The sequence below is a fragment of the Nematostella vectensis genome, chromosome 9 (genome assembly GCF_932526225.1).
Source record: "Nematostella vectensis chromosome 9, jaNemVect1.1, whole genome shotgun sequence".
Lineage (NCBI taxonomy): Eukaryota > Metazoa > Cnidaria > Anthozoa > Actiniaria > Edwardsiidae > Nematostella > Nematostella vectensis.
Window position 1 is genome coordinate 2631613 of NC_064042.1, and position 19949 is coordinate 2651561.

The 19949-nt window shown below is 40.6% G+C and overlaps 2 protein-coding genes across 2 annotated transcripts; both read right to left on the reverse strand.

Annotated features, from left to right (window-relative positions):
* Positions 1-573: 573 nt before the first annotated feature.
* On the reverse strand, positions 574-19239 carry LOC5511666 (ferritin, heavy subunit). The gene is made up of 11 exons (XM_048732431.1): positions 19174-19239; positions 7335-7430; positions 7044-7086; positions 6752-6867; positions 6104-6196; positions 5923-5976; positions 5310-5435; positions 3306-3398; positions 3128-3181; positions 953-1078; positions 574-804 (listed from the first exon to the last, which is right to left on the reverse strand). The coding sequence occupies exons 1-11, from the start codon at positions 19174-19176 to the stop codon at positions 661-663; spliced, it is 948 nt and encodes a 315-aa protein (XP_048588388.1). The 5' UTR covers positions 19177-19239; the 3' UTR covers positions 574-660.
* Positions 9737-12745, reverse strand: LOC116609917. The gene is made up of 2 exons (XM_048732430.1): positions 11936-12745; positions 9737-11703 (listed from the first exon to the last, which is right to left on the reverse strand). The coding sequence occupies exons 1-2, from the start codon at positions 12330-12332 to the stop codon at positions 10742-10744; spliced, it is 1359 nt and encodes a 452-aa protein (XP_048588387.1). The 5' UTR covers positions 12333-12745; the 3' UTR covers positions 9737-10741.
* Positions 19240-19949: the final 710 nt, after the last annotated feature.

Here is a 19949-nt window from a genome sequence, read left to right on the forward strand (position 1 = left end):
TGGGGCGTAGCAACTGTTACCCTTTATCCAGTTGTTTGTAAGTCTTTAATATTTCTTTTAGTGAATCAATTCCACTCTATACCTTTATAAACAGGGAATTTCCCCCTTTAGAACCCAAGGCCTGGTTCCTAAAAAGCTAGAGTTAAATAACATTCTTGTTCAATCAAATGTCCCAATAGCCATAATTATCCCTGGTTTAGCACTAACCTGCTTTCTAGGAAACAGGCCCCGGTTAGGGAGGTGTACCTAGGTGATTTGAGACCCCTCTTTGCTAGTATTTTGTCCTGTATACAAGGTTCATCTTGATCTTGTCACACTAACACAACTCCTATCCTTCAAAACCCTTGGAAATTGGAAAATTAAAATAATTCAAAGATTGAGTAACTGGCTTGGTTTCGATTAGGAACTGCATGAATAAAAAGTAGTTTGATTGGAAAATGTCCTATCTAGGAATCTTGGGCTTGAAACCAAATGAGAAGATCAATGCACATTCAAACAGATGTAAAATGGTAGATGGCGAACACATTATTTTAACCAGCAATTATTGTATGGACATTAATCAAGGCAGTGGAATGCAGAAAGCATTTTTATTAAGTCTAGTCCTTGGACAACTTTACATATCTATGAGGGCTTTAACACACAACAAAGTACACAAAGTGTCTAGTCGCCGCCAATTGTCTCGTGGTCATACTGGTACTCTCCCAGGCCAGGTCCAACACGCTTCAGGTTTGTAAGGTGACCAGCAAGCTCCTTGATGGCCTCAACTTGCTCAGTCAGGAAATTACCCTCAATGAAGTCGGTCATCTGATGGTTTACATGGATTTAGTGTTAGTTTATGAATTTACCAAAATGGTTAGCAGTTTAGCCATTAGTTTAGCACTGCTTCTGGACACATAGTGGTGTGCATGACTGTATGAAGATGGATAAGAATGCAGTTTTGAAAGCAATGTACCTGAGCATCGCCGTGCTTCTCAGCAATCTTGTGCAAGTCCAGGAGGGCCTGGTTGACATGCTTCTCAAGGTCTAGAGCAACCTGGATGGAGTCCATGCCACAGCCCCACTCATCTTTCTCAGGCTTCTGCAATATTCAAAAACGAACTCTTCAGATTTTTTGTTGATGGGCATGCAAATCCCCTTTTATAATCCTTATAACATATTTCCAAAAAAGATTCTTAACTCCTGTGAGGTTGAGCCATGCTATTTTTCTTATCGAAAAATTTATTCTGACCATTGAAAAAAGTTGAAAAATATAGTTGTCTTTGAACTTTGCGAATGCCCAATATTTTGCAAAATAAAAAGAAAACATAAATATATCCATAAATGTTAATATCCGTTTGTAAGGCTTACTTTATATCTAGCTTTAGGTTATATAATTTCCTCTAAAATTATGTGCACTGTTACGTAATACGTAAGTTACAGAATTCACTGAGTGAAGCATCATGTGATAAACACGTAGCACTGTACAGGACCCGAAATGATCCCAGGACCCGAAACGATCCCAGGACCCGAAACGATCCCCAAAAGTTCCCCAACTGATCCCGGGACCCGAAACGATCCCCAAGAGTCCCCGAAATGAACCCCGAGGAATTACAGTAATGGACAACTAAAGGAATGTGTAAGGATTGGCTTTCAGTTTTAAAAACATATGTAACATTTAGCTTTGTTTGTGTTATTAAAAGGGAATTTACATGAACTAAAACTATAGTATTAAGATTTTAATATACGACTGCTGGGGAATACAGTGGTTGAGTCAGAAATTGGGGTCAACTAACAATTCTTTGTGATAGTAATTTGAAGAACCCGGCGTGGATAAATCATTTTATACATAACAAGCCATAAAAGAAAGTCTTTAAAGATAGGACATTCTGCTTTTGATAGGAAGCGAAATGTTTTAAAGTTATTTTTTGGCATGTTTGTTTTCGGTGAATGAAAGCCCTATCATATCATGAGATCATGCCGGGGTGTACGCACGACTACATGAGGAAGTTCAAAACTCACATAATATTGCTTTCAACAAAAGCCACATCCTCATTTTGCGTCGGTAGTAGAAGGGTTGTTCGAGTGTATTACTCAGTGTGCTTTTGTTATTCCATCTTCTCGTCCAAACCGGCTTCCTAAAATGTGTCGGTAAATATTTGCTCGTGTGAACAAGGATTTCGTGGTGAAATACATGTTGAGGTTGTCGAATGAATATTAATTTTTATGGGTGATGTTTACTGGAAATGAGATTTATAGTGCCAGAGTCATGTGTCGGAACCGCAAAATGTTTAGAGTGTGATGGAAGGTCAAAAGTTTTAATGATCTGAGCAAAGCTGTGCTATGTTTATACATGCTGTATTTCTTTCGGTAGCAATTAAAAGTTGTGTATTTGTTTCAGACTCTGTTTATGGGTTTAACGCCGGGCAATGTAATAAATAGAAGTATTGTGTTGAAATTTAATATTTTTAAGTCACATTGTTTAGAAATCGAGTCGCTGTTAACCCTTAATTATGCTTCAAGTATTTCTTCTGCTTTCCCTTTGTCCATTACCGCAATTCCTTGGGGTTGATTTCGGGGACTCCTCGGTATCGTTTCGGGTCCGAGGATCAGTTGGGGTACTTTTGGGGATCATTTCGGGTCCTGGGATCGTTTCGGGTCCTGGGATCATTTCGGGTCCTGTACAGCACCCCAAGCGGTGAAATGGGTTGGCACTCGGCCAAAAATAGACGTCCTTTCGCCTTGTTAAATAATGAAAGCCATTCGAAGGATTGAAATTATATCTTAAGTTTGGAAGTTCTCCCTTTATGATAGACACTACTAAATAAAGTTAGCGAAAGACAACTACATTGAAGAACAGTGCACGAAACACTTGCAAAAAATTGGAACTACGCAATCGTTATGCAAGAAGTGTTTCACCCTATTGATTTGAAAAAAAAATTCTGTTTTAAAACAAAACAAACCCACCCAAATGCTATCAAGAATAAAAAAGCACTTTGTAAAATATCTGATGGCTTCTATATGCAAAAAAAAAATGTTCCAACGCCACATCTGATCGTTGAAAACATTTCAAGATGGCGGTCGAGAAGGACAAAAATTGACTGTGGGGTTCACTGCTTTACTACGTGAAAAATAAAATAAAACAACAAACCTTGATGTCTTGAAGCACAATACGGCCTCCACGCTCGTTCTGGAACTTCATCAGCTAAACAAAAACAGAAGATGTCAAGTCAGAACGAAAAAATCGAGAAATGAACTTTGGATCGTAATACAACGCTCCCGGCTTCGAGTGCCTTCGTGTTTGACATGATGGGGCGCGAAAAACAAACCTTTTCGGCGTGTTCGCGTTCCTCATGGGACGCCTTAAGAAAGTACTTGTGGAATCCTGGAAGAGCCACATCATCACGATCGAAATGGAACGCCTAAAAGAGAATCAAACCACATTTAGTGCGGGAATTTTGCGTTTTCGCGGCAGTCGAGCGAAGAACTTACCATCGAAAGATACGCATAGCTTGCATACAACTCGAGGTTGATCTGCTTGTTAATGCCAGCTTCGCATTCTTCGTGGTAGTTCTGACGGCACAGAGACATCTTGGATCTGCTTGATCGTCGAACAAACGGAAAGACTTTAGAAAGTAGTAAAACTTTGAACGCTCGTCTGTTTCGGTTCAATCACTGTTGAAGCACAAAACGGGGACTAAAAAGATGGCGAGCGAAGCGAGACATATACCTGTGGGTCACGTGATTAGCATGTGACCTATTCGGGGCGTATAATCCGGAATAGGGCGATGTGATTGGTCAATACAAGTGCGAGGAATATGTCATATTGGTATTTATAGATTCAAGTTGTACAATGTTGACTCGTTGAAATTTCTGTGGTACAACAGTCTACAGGCATTTATCTATTATTAAGTACAGGGATACATCAAACGGGGTAAACACGTTTCGCTTTCCCTGAAAAATGTTATCAGCATCTGTGTGTAGATTAGATTGGAAGGTTGCCAGCGTGCTGTTTTGAACACTCGCTCACGTACCTTTCTATGCCGCAAGGGTGTAAAGTGCAAAGCGCAATGTGATCTGAAAATAGATCACATTTTTGCGTGCGTCTGTGTCATGAACAAAAAAGTGTACGCAACGAGGCATGTATCAGAGGACAGATGTAGGAGGACAGATCGTTTATATCGAAAAGAATTTTAAAAAAATAAACAGCATAAAATTTTATGAAAGAATGTTTTTTCTTCTCGCTTCTATGCTTATTATCATTTTTATCTTAAAGGCATTTTATGGTGGAAGGGATCTGAAAAGAAAAACAATACACATTTAAATTGATATTTATTCATTACCAGTATTATTCCCACCTAGCGGCAAACACTCGATCGACCAAGATTAATACACTTCCAACTGAAAACAAAACTCCCTTAAACAGTTAAAAAATAATCAAACGCTTCCTCTTGCCTACGGCCAGAGCCCTCTGATTGTTTTTTATGTCATCGTTTGGTCTGTTGCCGTGGTTACTTGGCACCAAGGGTCTCCTTATCAAACTGGTATTCCCCCAGTCCCCCTCCGAGACGTTGTAAAGTGCTGACGTAGTTCGCCAGCGTCTTGATCGAATCCACTTGCTCTCCCAAGAAGTTCGATTCCAAGAAATCTTGTACCTAGACAGAAACAGACATAACAAGTCAATTCCTATGAAAAGGTCGCTTGTAAACATCTTCGGAGATCCAGGGCGTTCCACGCATCCCAGTGGCCGTCAGGCCCGTAGCCAGGGGGGTTCGGACGAACCCCCCCCCCCCACCCACCCACCCGGCTTGAAGGTCCGCTCAGAGCAAACAAAAATATACAACGTTTGGCTGGAGATATACCGTGCACATCAATATGTCTTTAAAATAAATATAATAATTATCTTTATTATTATCGCTATATGTTTAAAGGTACCCTATTTATAACATTTTAAATACAAGATTGATTGCCTAATGTTATAAGGCGAGGAGAGGGGTATACCGGAAATTTGGTCCTCTGAAATGGAAGAACGAACCACCCCGCTCAAAATCCTGGCTACGGGCCCGTGGACATCCGAAGGTATCTCGTAATTAATGATTCGCCAGTCATACTGTTACCCTCTTCAGTTACATGCTTGATATTTGATGCTTTATGTGATTCGTCATTGAGCGGGAGAGTAAAATGGATGCGTGATTGGCTTATTTAAAACAATAACCTGTTTACAGGCTAGCTACACGGGTTCTACAATCGTGGGTTTTTATTGAAAAATTGAATACTATTCAGCTGTAAGTACGGATGAAAGTACACTATCGCTAATCCGCGAGTGTGGCTACCTGTGGGTCACGGTTCGTGTCCGCCACCTGGTGTAGATCGAGTAGGGCGTGGTTGATCTCCTTCTCTAGGTAAAGCGCGTCCCTCATTGCCATTAGTCCATTACCCCAGTGGTCGCGGCACGGTTTCTACGGGTGCGAGGACGTAAATAGTGTGTGGATGAGAGCACCACAGTAACAAGGAGGAGAAATACGGGGGTGGAAGGAAGGAAGGGGGCGAGAATAAAATTATGGCACCCCCAATGAAGGCAGCCTTTTTTCGCGCCTCGTTTCCTTTGTGCTTTAAATTCACGCTCTACGCCAATCTCGGGGAATTTGCATTTGGGTTTGGGAGCGTATGCTAGGAATGTTCGGGAAAAATTTTACGTGACCGCGGCACCGACAATCACCAAATTAACAACACCACCACAAATACACTCCGACCTCACTTTATCAACACAGTTTAAAGTTAAAAGGGTAAGTCACGCTGTCATGTAATTCGTGCTTAATATTGTCATTTTCAATGTTAGTAACCACAAAATAAATTGATATAAAATGTGCCAGGGATATCAATTAGTAAGTGACCCCCACTAAAACCTTCTTTGAGACCTTAAAGCACAAAGTAAGGGTGACTTACCATGATATGGTGGAGCTTAACGCGGCCTCCTCGCTTATTCAAAAACTCCATGAACTGAAAGGGGAAAAAAGGAAAATCTTGAAAACTTAAAAAAGATGAAAACTGCAAGATAAACGGATGAAGATGTTGAAAGATGAGGAAAAAAATTATAAGCGATAGAATTCCATGGCGACGTACATACCATGTGCGCATGCGTGTACTCCTCCTCTGCAGCTTTCTTGAAGAACGCAGCGAACCCTGGGAGATGGATGTCGTCGCGACCAAAATGAGCAGCCTTTCAATTCAATAATAAAGAAAGAGTCAGTAAACAGATTGTATATGGCATTATACAAGAGGAGCAGTGACGGATCCAGGGTCTTAAGGAGGATGGTTCCGATATAAAAACATAAAGGCCTCAATTTTCCACCTCTGAAAAGAGCATCGTTCTGATTCAATAGAGTTTTATAGAGCCCACGGAACCACGTCTGGACCCGACATTGGGAGTTACGTCATATAAAGCCACAATTAACACAACAATCCGCCATAATAGGAGAAACGAAATCCAGGTCGAATATCTTTTGGTTATCCACCAGATCTAAAAGAATCATAAGTTCCTAAAGTTTCCATCTCGGGTAGCCTGTGGGTAAGGTAAATTCCATGCGCACAAGATGCGCAGCTGATGGACAGCCCCTTAAAAGTCAGGTGTGTTATTAGAACCCCCCACCCCCCCATGATTCCCTTGCGGTAACGACTAGATGAAAATACAATCACGCATTTGCCTTAAATCATGGCGTTGCTACAGAAAATATCATGGCTCCTTACAATTGAAATGTATGTACAGTGTGCTTACCATTGACAAGTATGTATAGTGCGCAAACAGCTCGCGATTGATCTGCTTGTTGATGCCAGCCTCGATGTCATTGTTGGCCCAGATCCAGGCAGGGGACTGGGAACTGGTTCCATTTCCTGAAAGTTGTTCAAACAGAACCATACAACGCTGGTCTGTTGCTTTTTGTCTGTTAGTGCTTTTTGCAGGTATCGCTAGAAATCGTGGCTTTCCTGAGCTCTCGGTTATCACACGCTACCTTTGAAATCTTGTACGATCAAGGATGATTTTTGTTTGTGAACATTGCGCTCCTTACCGTAGATGTTTTTCGGAGGATCAAATGTCCATTTGTCGACACCCTACAAGAATCAATGAATCATTAAATGAGAGGCTGAGCTCATTGTGTAGTTTCAAGGCCAAGCTTTGTAGGACAGATTTTTTCACCGTTCGCTAAAAAGAAAAGGGGCGTGACGCGCGAAGAGTGATGGGCATCTATCCGTGATGCTTTGCGTTTGCTCTGCCCTGTGCATTGCGCGCCTCTAGCTGTTTTGAAGACTGGGTTCGAGCCTGCTGTTGAGAAGATTCCCGGATGCATTGGGATACTTACCCGGATGTGATCCGCTAGACGATGCCGACAAGACTTCCCCTGTGCCAGTAACACCACGGCTTGCACAGCAAGCAGTAGGACGAAAGCACGTGCAATCTACCGAGAAAATAGCACATTTTCAGGCCAGAAGCAAGGATCTTATCTGGTTTATTTACTATTTTCGTCTGTGTGTTTTCTCCTAGACCGCATTGGCACTCATTTTCCTTTAATCACGACGACCTTCAAGCATGAATTGGGGGGGGGGGGGGGGCAAACCTGAACCCTAATCTCCTTTGTATGTGTGTAATATACATCGATGATAGTCGCAACAAAGTATCTGATAGTCCTGATATTCCGTGCGTCGCCGAGCCTTCGGATGTGGTTGGGCAGTGCTGACCATCACACATTCTTAGCGAGTCCCCGTTATGTCAAAGAACCACAATCAGTTGCTTGTGAAGAAGGCATGTGAAAGAATATCAAAATAACCATCACAAAGACGGGTGTGGTAAATGTCCCAAAATTGTTTTTGGTAATCCCTGATGGTTGAAGTTGTATATCATTAGAAAAGAATATCTGTGGACCTTTCGTAAAGGCACAAAGGTGTTGAATCGGTGCATCCTAGGTTTACAGCGTACCACCCAAGTCCTATTGATGAGAGTCAAAACACGCAAGAAAAAACGACATTTTCAATGGTCGGCTTCCGCATTCACCATGACTCTTACTGCCCTGGCGCACACGAGACTAAGGGTGCCCGTGCTGGCTAGCTTTCAGCTTTGATAGGAATATCAGGGAAATAAGGCTCAGCCGTGTAGTCAAAATTTACCTAGGAGAGAGGGGCGGGGGGCTGTGCAGTTATAGGAAGTAAACACGGTACGTGTATATTATCTGGCGATCTTTTGATAACGAATTATCTAGACGTACGTTAGAGAGGGCCTGATAATCGGACTAGAAATTAACCACCTTTTTGATGGTCCGCAGCCCCCCCCCCCCCCCCCCCCCCCCCCCGACGCGTCTGTGGCTGTCACAGCACAGACAAACCAGACACTACGGAACAGATGCTCATTTGCATAAGCGACTGTCCGGCGTCCTCGATTCCATGCGACGCCATTTTCTGTTATTTGTCATGACAACAGCCCACGCTTTGACGAGGGGGATGTTTTGCGAAGTTTTATTACATTTATAACATTAGATAGTATGCCTGTTATACTTTTTAAACAAAAAAATATCATGACAATAAAGTATAAGGGTCAACTTATCTCATGTTAGCAAGTCAACTTCCTAAGAAGTCTTAAAAGAATCAGATTTTGGCGATATTTTGAAGAGAATGAATCACATGAGAAAAGTTCTAACTCACTAAATTTCACGTTTTTGGTACATCCAGTCATAAGCAAAGTTAAAAGCCGAGACTCACAGCATGGCTAAAACTGTTATTTAACTTAATCTGAGTGAACTCTGAGCACATATTTCCACCTGGTTTCAAATATATGAAATGATTGAGAGCTTGCATGATTTTACCGTCTCCAAACCGCAAAGCACGCAAGTAATTATATTCTAAATATCTCGAAAAGGCGTGGAAATCGCTGGAAAGTTTGTATTGGACGTTTGATAAGAATTTCTTCAGGAATTTGTCTGGGAGGTCTGATTTCCGTAGCACCCTTTATTAAGAGCAATAAGTCCTTTAATAGCATAGACATTCAACAAAAGCCAATAATGATGTTTGCTTCTAAAAACCTTTTTGGTAGACTCGTTTTATGAAAATCATGTACAATATATGAATCTCCAACTAATAAACTCTCGTTGTGTGAAAGATGGGCTCAAGATCCTAACGCGTTGCATAATAGGAGGATAAATTTAAAAGTGTGTCATTCACTCGGTCTCGACTAAATCTTTGTTCTAGCCGTAGAAGCGTGCGTAAATAGCAAAAGAATGAAATGAACAAGTGACCAGCATGGCAACTGCGTTAAAAATAAACTTTTCTTTTTTTCCCCCCAAATTTTGTTTATTTGGACTAAATAAAATTGTGTTATTATGCGTGAACATTACTCTTTAGAATGAGATACAATTTAGAAAATGAAAACGAATAAAACGCTCAAAATATAATTTTATTCACGTTCTAGAGATTTTATGCTAATGAGTCGAGCATGATTTTTATTGTAAACTTCCTCTTCGCATTATCATGGGGGTAAGACACCGAAAGAGAGGATAGAAAATCAGCGAAAGATACCTCTTAAGGCGGGGGTCTACCTGAACTCATAGCAAATTGAGTGGTGTTGCAAAAAAAATCACAACTGTCAAAGTTTTCATCATAACTATAGCAAACCATATATCATTGGAAAGGTTATGAGATGACGATTCTGATTTTATATTTTATTCCGTGAAATATGACAATGTAATTTGATACCAGGCTTTCAAAAAGACACATGTTGAGTAAGGAGAGTTTTTATTTAAGAAAAAATAACTCCTTGCAGATTGAATGGAATTTCGATTTTTCTTCATTGTACTATTGCTAGAACACTAATAATTAAAATGAGTTGAGGAAATTTTGGAATTCCAAAAAATAAGCCAATAGAAGTCATTTAAATTTGCATAATAGGAAAATTGACTTCATCAGTCCATAACTTTCTTTTAAAAAATTAAAGAGGAAATCCCTCAACTCATTTTAATCACCTCAGTTATATCTATCAATGCTGAAAGTTTGAGGTCAATTGAACAAATTCTTGAAGAGATATCTTTTCTTGAAGCCCGAAAAGCAAAAATTCGGGAAAATGCCTTTAAAGTTGACAATAATCACAAAAACGCTGTTTCTTATCATATAAGCAATGTTCTTGAAAATATTTTAGCTAAAATGCTCCAGACTCGTAAGTAACACCCTCAGCACTCCTTAGAGCCTCCTCCCTGCGTACTCTGCGCATCTGGGTGGCCTGTCTTTTCTTCTTTGCCTTTTCAGACACTTGCCTGTCTGCTTTCTGCACCCGCTTTCTGATCCCTGCTTTGTATGGCTGCCAGCAGGAATCAAAAGACTCTCCATCACTTTCTCCCTACTAGCAGCCCCCCCATGAAAATGGCAGACAGCAGATGCTGCTGCAAATCGCACCACCTTTGGGCCATGGTGCTTGTGTTTTGGGCATCGGGCCCAAACCAACGAATTAATACATTCGTTAGGGTTCTGTGTCTTTCCACGAACACATCTCTTCAGTAAATCAGTCTCACTCAAGCTCATGTATACTGGCCGCAGTACCTCTAGAAAAACCTCAGGTAAGCAGTCTGCTGAGTCGTAACTGGAGGTACCGGTGGCTTCGTCCTGTTGGAACTTACACCAGGAATTTGCCCCTTTTGGGCAGTAGCGATGCTGTTTTTGAAGATCTGGCACCCCAATATTGTGGTGTAGAGATGCAATTATATTCTTTTTCATCGCATATACTGCCACATCAATGTCTCTTTCTGTGGGATTGGTATCTTGCACAGTGTTCTGGCGAATTGCCAGACCATACTCCTTTTGGAGTTTTTTTTATCTTGGCCTCTGTGAGGCGGCCACGGCCACCAATCGTATGGCCATCATCTAGCTTCCCTTTTCTCCTACTCTTCAACTGGAGCAACCGCTTTCCCATCCTTTTTTGCACGTGCCCCACACAGTCTAATTTTTCCACCCTACATTCATCGTAAATGTCTTGGACAGAGTTGTGTGATTTACTGTCCCCATCGCAAATCATCCACTTGTACCTGATGTTGTAGCGTTCCATGGATCTACTCCAGAGCACAACAGCACCCTCTGCCTCCATGGCAGGAGAACTTCCAACAAAGTTTATGTCACATGCACCTGAAGCCACATGTTCTAGTATCCAATCCTCAAACTTTCCATCATCAGAAATTTTGCCTCTGTTTATGGTACATGTCTGGCATTGTTTGGAGAGGACATGGTAGTCTAGGACCTCTCCAGTGTCTATAGAAATAGCAAAAACCACTCCAGTGAGTGATGTGAAGCCTCTCTTGGCCCAGGTTCCATCAAAACTGACAGCCACGTCAAGAAGCTCAAACTCCTTGCCATCATCTCCCATCAGCTTCTGACGCAGTCTTTTTGCGGCCGAACACATTTCACGTCTTCCCTCCTCTTCCTGAGCATTGACAATTATGTCCAATTGTTTGTAATATGCTGCTTTGCTAACGCATGGCATATTCATGACTCTGCAAAATGAAGCAAGTCCCTCATATCCATTTCCACTTTCCAGGGAGTGGTACACTACTCGCCGGTTGACATCGAAAGACTTGCCTCTTTGGTGGATTTGACTTGATGTTGTCAGAGTTTCAGTTTCATGACAGGAACTGCACTTAACCTCGAAAGAGGATTTCAGCCCTGCCCTTGCTGAAGTAGTTTCTTTTATTTCAAGTTTACCTGCAATAAAACAAACACTTAGAATCGCTAGCTAATGAATCAGCCATTGATTCAAACAGAATAATTGTTACTTATAATATGAGTCTTACAGTCCCGCTGAGTTCAAGAAATCATAAGGTCACGTATTCTGTGTATATAGTAATTTCCAAATCTGAGACCAATCATATAAACTAAATCACTATATTGAGTTTATCAGCGAAAACAAAATGATGTTATTTTTCAAAATACTCACCTTCTTCGCATCTATGAACATCGGAAAGATATGAAGAGAGGCATCCCAAGTCCACGACTCGATATTCGCAGGCTTCAGCATCATCACCAGATACCTCCTCGTGGTCTGAGTCAAATTTTGAAAGGCTTTGATCGTCCGAAGAAAACTCTCCGTCAAAGCTTTCATTGTAGCCATGGTCGCTAAGCTTCTTTCTAGAAGCACTTGCTGGAGCTTGTTCACTGTGATCTGGAGTATAATCTGCCGATCGAGAGTGTGAGGGTCCTGGTTCTTCGACGAGGCCACGAGTTGTTTGAGAGCTTTCATCTCTGTCTGAGCGGTTCAGCTCCTGTTTTTGCTTGCCGTAAAACACGCGTTTTCTTTTCTTTCGGTACGTCGAAGAGTCTTTTTCTCCGACCATTATTTTTCAAGGTCTTTTAAAGAGTTGATATGAGTTGTATATAGCTTTGAGGATCGCGGTTCGATAAGTTTAGAAGTTTTGCTGGATTTTGCACATATATATCCCATAATAGTTGTGTATTTTGCTGTCAACCGCTGGACAGTTGTTTCAAGAGAGATTTGAGGAGATTTGTATGGCGATTGGGCCCCATTGGAGTAGAAAAAATGCGCCGAATTCAAAAGAAACAGTAATCGTTGCCATGGCAACGTGATCTTCAAACTTGACACAACTTTTTAAAAGCGCTCGGGCTTATCGAAAAAGAGTCAGGACAGTTGTAAGACAACATTGAATTGATAAAGGAATAGCCGAATATGATATTTATCGAAAAAAATTTTTTTTGATGTCTGTAGTGAGTTTCAGGTAGACCCCCGCCTTAAGCCTCTTTGAAGCTAGAAACATTACTTTTGGTACTCCACCTGAAGAAGGAAAATGCCATTTATACGATAGTGTAGGCTGTTTCATTTATGAAAGTTGTTTTACCAGCTTTTAAGCAAAGCGATTCAATCAAATCAAAATGTAAAAATATGACCAGTGATTGATGTTAACCAAAAAAAAAAACCTGCAAAATAGGTTCTCTAATATATAGATTTAGGCACTGCCTAAAAGCGGAGCCAGCATTGAACACCTTTTGACTGATCGAGGTATTTTGGGGGGATCTAGGATCCTGCTCTTTACTGAGATTTATTTATTGGACCAGCCAAATGGATCCAGGCCTTATTCAATAATTTAAATTTTGCAGTACATCAAAGTTAACAAACACAATTCCTGGTGTTAATATGTCTGTCAAAGTTGTCAAGAGTCTAATGGTAAATTCTTATGTCTCATCATAGAATTTCCATTATGAATATTTTTTTTAATCAAAACAATACTCCGACAAGCTGTGCCCTTGTGCAGAATATGTCATGGAAGTAACAGCATTCCAAAGATTCGAAATAATATGTTTAGACTGTTTAGATGCCATACTGTAATTTTTATGTATTGATTTAGTGGCGATTCTCTTCTTCATTTGACCGAAGGGAAATGCAATGAATGAATTGCAATGACACTCACAACTAATAAAAGTACCAAGTTATTCTCAGGAACGAGTTCGCAGAGGTCGGCATAACAATACGAGACCTCTCTACTTCTCTATAACCCCAGTGGTGTAGCCAGGATTTTCAACGGTTTGGGACCCAAAAGGCCCTCTCAAGGCATTTTCTCCTGTATTTTAGATAATGTTTCATACATTTACTGTATTTTTGGATGCTAGAAGGGGGGATGAGCCGGCCCCCTGGGTCACCCCCTGAACCCTCTCCCTCTCCGCCATTTTGATAAATTGTTATTCAAAGGTTAAAAATTATCCAAATTATCCGGTGAAATGTGCTTATCAAGATATATTTTATTGTTAAAGTCCATACTAAAAGCACTCTCACCGTAAATTATGTGGGAATATGTTCACTTCCAGGCAGCATTCTCACTTCCGGTTCTCACTCTAGAGGCCTGTTTCGGTTTTTCCTTGTCATCTTTTGTTCATAAACTAGTTCAATAACCTTGACATTTGGTACAGGTGTTTACTTTGATCCAGTCCTACAATTAGATACTGCTTGTTACCAAGCTGCATCCCCAGGGGGGGAGAGTAGTAACATATCGTTACACTATATAAACATGTAATAAGTATCGTTTAGCTGTTTTTCGTTTCTTTTAATGCATTACTGTTAGAGAAATCACTGTTTTTTGAAAATGACAAAATTGCCCCTCCCTCCCCCCCTGAGTCACAGATTTTTGGCACCCCACTGAAAAAGTTACTTGACCTAAGGAACATATGTGCCAAGTTTGGTGCTTCTACTAAAAAGTGCACAAAACAGCCATTTTTTAGTGCTAAGCAACCCTACTAATTATTGTGTTTGTGTGGGGGAGGGGGGTGGAATTAGACATGCCCATAAAGGGTCAGGAGAAAAGTCGATTTCAAGCCCATTTCTCAGGGGTTTAAATAATATTGTATAGGGGGTCTGGGAGCATACCCCTCTGTGAATATTTTGCCATTTTCAAATATATGAAATGCTAATTATTGTTAAAACCTTTAATAGAAAACAGCATCATAAGCTCCTTTCAAACTGAAATATTATTTAAACATCTTTTCATACCACCAATCTGAAAAGTTATCAGGGGGGACATTGACATGAATCGGCATTTGTAAATGCAGTACCATATCATCACTGCAGACCTACTATCCTAAGTTGAGTAAGTTAAGATATGGAATGAGAGATGTGACTGTTAGACGGTAAGCATGCAACTGATACCATACATAGAGTAAAGGGGGGGGGGGAATAGATTCGCGGATCCGCGGATTCGGCCCCAAAATGCTCACGGATTATGGATTTAGATGATTATTTCAGCGGATTGACGGATTTTGGAAATACGGCGGATCACGGATCTGTTGACAATTTGGGCACGGATTTCGGATATTGACTGCTTTGACAGTCGAATTTCGGATTTTAAATTAATTTCAATCAACACTATTGTTTATCTGTCAAACCATGCGGATCTAAAAATATCTGCGGATCCACGGATTTGCCCCGAAAATGTTGCGGATCGGCGGATTTACATACCCCTACTCAGCCCCCCCCCAGTAAATGACTGCCACCAAGGAGGAGGGTAGGCGCAAAAATGAAAAACGTTCCTCAACAAGACTTCTGCCAACTGACCGAAAAGAAACATAGTTAAGCATCGTAAATCCCCTCATACATTCCTTTATAAACTATTGACAGTAGCCTTGGGCTACGTGTGACAAAAAGGGATTTTAATATTTACAGCGTTATTACACATTTCAGAATTACTTACAACACCAAACACGACATTGGGATGATTTTCATACCTTTCACAAACTAATTACTGGAAACTCTTGCGATTTTCGACTCGGCTCCTTTTCATTTGGAGACAAATTTTGCAGCTTTTCACGCCGTTGTTCTGTAGTTTTTTTCGCCTTTTCGTTAAAATTTCCGCAGAACCCTGAAAAACCTTCCCTTTTTTGGATAGATTGATTTGTACACTCGAAAACATTTTAACAGGTGCAGGGCACTTGTACGAAATGTAGACAACCATCTTCGCGTGTCTGTTTTGACCACCACTTCAACTTTGGCATATCTAATGAGGCGGATGTGACCTCATTTGCAACCCAAGAATTGTCAGGGTGTCAGGACCTGACACACAAAGCCACGGGAATTTCGTCCCCTAAATCGTGCACCATATGGTTTTGGTCGCTTTCTTATTGTTGTGTTCGCTTTTAAATGTGAACTGTTACTTACTTATGAACTTACTAGCTAAAACCAGACACATTCTTACATAAATCTTGGTGTGAATGAATGTTAGTAGATCTTCTCCAGTTGACTTTATCCTTAAGTCACAAAATTTGAGGCAAAAAGAAATAATCAATGCATGACAAGAACTTTTTCCCTTGCTCCGTGCGAAACAGCCTTTTTGTTTTGAAATGGCGGCTTTTTACCGGCGAACTGTCACATTTTGGCGGAAGCTAAGAAAACTAGACCAAACCTAAGGCAATAATTTTCTTTATGACTCTCTCATTATCACACAAATCTGTCATCTTTTGAACAGTATGGTTTTAATGCTGTACAGTTAGTCAAATCAGCGACTGAAGTCAGCCTTTCGTAACTTTTCACGAACGATTCAACACGATTGTGCTTGTTTTCGCCAGAGTACGCGCATGCGCAAACGTTATTCAGCACTGTCGCTCCATGCTTGTATTTAGCCGCCATTACGGGGCCGAGTGAGGCCTGGGAGTTGCGCGGCTGACTGACTGGCGAGTGACACCACAGGGTACCCGCGCAATGACAACAAAACCAAGTCGCATAGTTAATCCACCACCCCTAGATTTTAATCAAAATAACTAGGCCTTTTTAGACTTGTGCTGTGAGATACACCAGTGGACTGGATCAAATATATGCCATTTCTAGCAAGTGAATATCTTTAACCTAGAAAATAGAATTTTTTTTACTTGTACATGACTGGACTCATTGATAGGGATGATATGCATAGCTTTTTTAGAAAAAAAAATGCCCAAGAAAACATCAGATTCAGGCAAGGTTTTGTGATAAGATTACTTTGACGGTAAATATACAGGAAAAATATCAAAAGTGGGTTGACACTGCTGCTTTGAGTTTATAAAGGCAAAATACTTTATAGAATTTGGGCTCCCTGTGGTTTCCCCAATGGTTTTAACATAAAAAATTATCTGTTAGAATATCAGCCATAACTAAATGGAGGCTTGTTTGTCTATCAAGCAGAATTTGCTTACACTGTTGTATGCACCTAAGCTTGCGAAAAAGGCATTGTTCTCAGGCAGTGAGGCAAGCATAATATTTTAGGGTGTGTTGGTAAACACATTGACCCCTCAACCGGCCTGTACCGGCTTTGGGAAGTACCCACAACCCAAAAAATTCATAAATGCAAACTAAACACAACCAGATGAAGATACTCAGGCATCAGTCTAAGGGATAAATGGTCTTGAAGATATGCATCTAACCAAGGTGTTGGCAACTACTCTTAAGCCAAATAATAGCACAGGTTCGTTGACAAATTTCAAAACGAACAAGGAAAGAAAAGCAGAATCACCCCTCTCAATAAAACGCTCAAAATACAACACAAGGGAGAGAGATCAGCAAACACAGCTCAAGACACAAATAGATACCTTTATTCTGATCCTCCAGGTTCATTTCCATGGCCTCAAAACATAATGTCCACTCCTTGAAGGCTTGTAAAACCACGAAGACGGATTGAAAAGCATTCTGGGAGATCCAGGGAAAAATTCACGAGGGGAGGGCCAGTCAACACTCCTCTCCCCAAAGTCAGATGTTTTTTTTTTATAAATCTTCTCACCCCGAAGCCAAACAACTCAATTCCAGGTCATACAGACCCAGAATAGCAGTGTAAACAATTTTGGAATCAATTTGGTTTCAGAAAAGACAGCATTCAGGAGAGCTGTGGTGATTCATTAGAAAATTATTTTCTCATCCAGGCAAAGCCAAACAAGAAAAAATCATCATGAATCCACCTTTGCTTGCAAATATCCATAAGCAAAGCACTTAATTATGCCCCCAAAAGACTTCATGATGTCCTGAGACACTCTCCTAATATGCTCATAGCTGTATTTTTGATGAAAAATACAAGCAACCATCAACTTGTGCTGGCTTCAGCACAACGACGAGGGATTAAAAGTGGGGACCGCAAAGCACCGTTGGAAAGCTTGGATACCGCTGACTAGGTGCAGCCGTGTTTGACTTTGACGGGCTGTATAAAACTCAGAATAGGGGGGAGGTATCTGTTTTCAGTCTGTTTTTTTTTTTTGTAAATTCAGCTCAAAAATAGCCAGGAGTCAATGGGTTATACCATATTTCTATTACGGCCGCGCTGGCTCCGCTATGACAAGAGTAATCAAACTGTCATGTGACACATAGTCCCTAATTTGTCAGGTTAAAGCGGTTAAAATCCAGAGAGTCCTTTTGTTTAAAAACCAATTTAAACCACTCAATGCTTGTTGCAGTGCTCCAAAAAGGTTAGTGAAAAAAAGTTAGAAGACCCATTTTTAGCTATGGTTGCAAATCAGACAGCCTTTGTTACACCAGCCTTATGCTAGATCAAAGGTAAACCCCAGTGAGCCAACTAAGAGGTCATCAATGACAATTAATTTTATAATTTTAAATAGAAGCTTTAAACGACCAGAAAGGCGTAATGCGCCATTGAAATTGTTGTGAACAATAATGCGATAAATTTTAGTGAAGGAAAGAACCAAATACGTCAGATCTTCAAGATTTCTAAGAAATGATCATGTTAATGTGAATGATTTACGAAGTTTGGCAATCAGCTTAGAAACTTTGAGTAAAACAGCTTTCTAAATCAAACCCCCAAATGCACTGTTCGGTCGCATTTTTCCTCAGAAGCTCTTTTCCACCATATCAATATTTTTAGTGCGTTTCCTGACAAAAATTTGAAAGAATTCGGCTAGAAAAATTGCTCACGTTAAATTTTGAAATGTTTCAAAGTTTGTGCTCAAGTACAGACTTGGGTTTATTATCATTGAGCTAGGTAGAAAGCTTGATAAGTTATCTTATCCGTGTGAAACGATGACTTAAAATGGCGTCGCATGGAATCGAGGACGCCGGACAGTGGCTTATGCAAATGAGCATTTGTTCCGTAGACTGACATGAGGTTTCTCTCTCTGATGATTGTAAACATTTTATCAACCCCATAATAAACCGTAAATCCCTATGAAAAACACACATAGAGCTTAAATAGATGTTTTACCAACAGAATTTCGTACAAATGTTTACTATCACCAGGGAGAAACCCCAAATCTGTTTCGCCTGTGGTCACAATATCAAGTCTGCAAATCATCGTACGATGTCGCTGTGGACTTTGTCACACAATACGCTACGCCTGCAAATGCGAGGACTAATATAAAACAATGCAATGCTTTCTTACGCAAAAGCCCCTCAAGTCCGTTAACAACAGCACGTAAAATGGGGTAAAACGGTCTATGGGTAACCAGCATGATATAATCAGCAATCACTCCCCACGTGATAGAGCGTAAAGATTATAAGTCCAAGGTTATTTGGCTGTAAGGTTTCCTTGCAGCTTTATCTCTAACAATACACAAATTACGGACTACCCAAACACGCAATCAAGTGTTCCGCGCTGTAAGATAACGCGACTATAATGGCTATAAGGCGCAACGATACAATTGCCTAAACTTAGGTGTATATCTACAATCCTGCTACATAGAAGATCACGAGTAAGGCAGGTTACGTACCATGGTTTCGTAGAGCGCTGTATTGTGCAAGCGTATGTCTATAAGTCTCTGCTCTTGCTCGCCGCTAAGCTTTGTGACGTATGAATGTGGTTACCTCAAATCCCCTTGTCCCGTCCCCATCTGCGTCCCTGCTGTGCTAAGAAATATGTCATCACACGCTCCGGAAGTGAACTTTGAGTTCCTCTCGGGTGACGACTTATCAAGGTTTTTTTTATATTTCGCTGAACTGGCGTACATGAGGAAAAGATTGGGAGAAAGTGTTTTGCAGTTTTTTCTTTCTCGCGAACGCCAGCCCATTAAAAGACAAAAAAAAGGGCCTCTGGCTAGCAGGTTAGGGGGATGTATTCCATCGTATATACTAATATATACAAGCCTCAGATCTCCTGGATCTCCTGATTGTGAAAAAAAAATAATCAAAATATTGTATATTACAAGTTCTAAACAGTCTAAACAACCTGGGCTTTGTTAGGCGAAGCCTCGGATATTTTTTCCATACTGCAACACGTGACTATAAATAAAGAATAACAACAAAACACATCGAATAACAAAGCGAGTTTTGTCACTGCAAGTATGTGATAGAGCAATTCCTTAGTTTATATATAGCTAATAGTTTTAGGCCATATAAAACATGTTGTTGTGGTCACCGCCCGTTGTTTGTCTTCATTTTCAGTCTTTTTCTTCTGTAAAACCGCTAGACATAATGCAAGCTTGAATTTCGCAGCCTGTCTCTTCGGCAACACGAAAGATGCCATATGCACGTGCCGGACAGAGCAAAG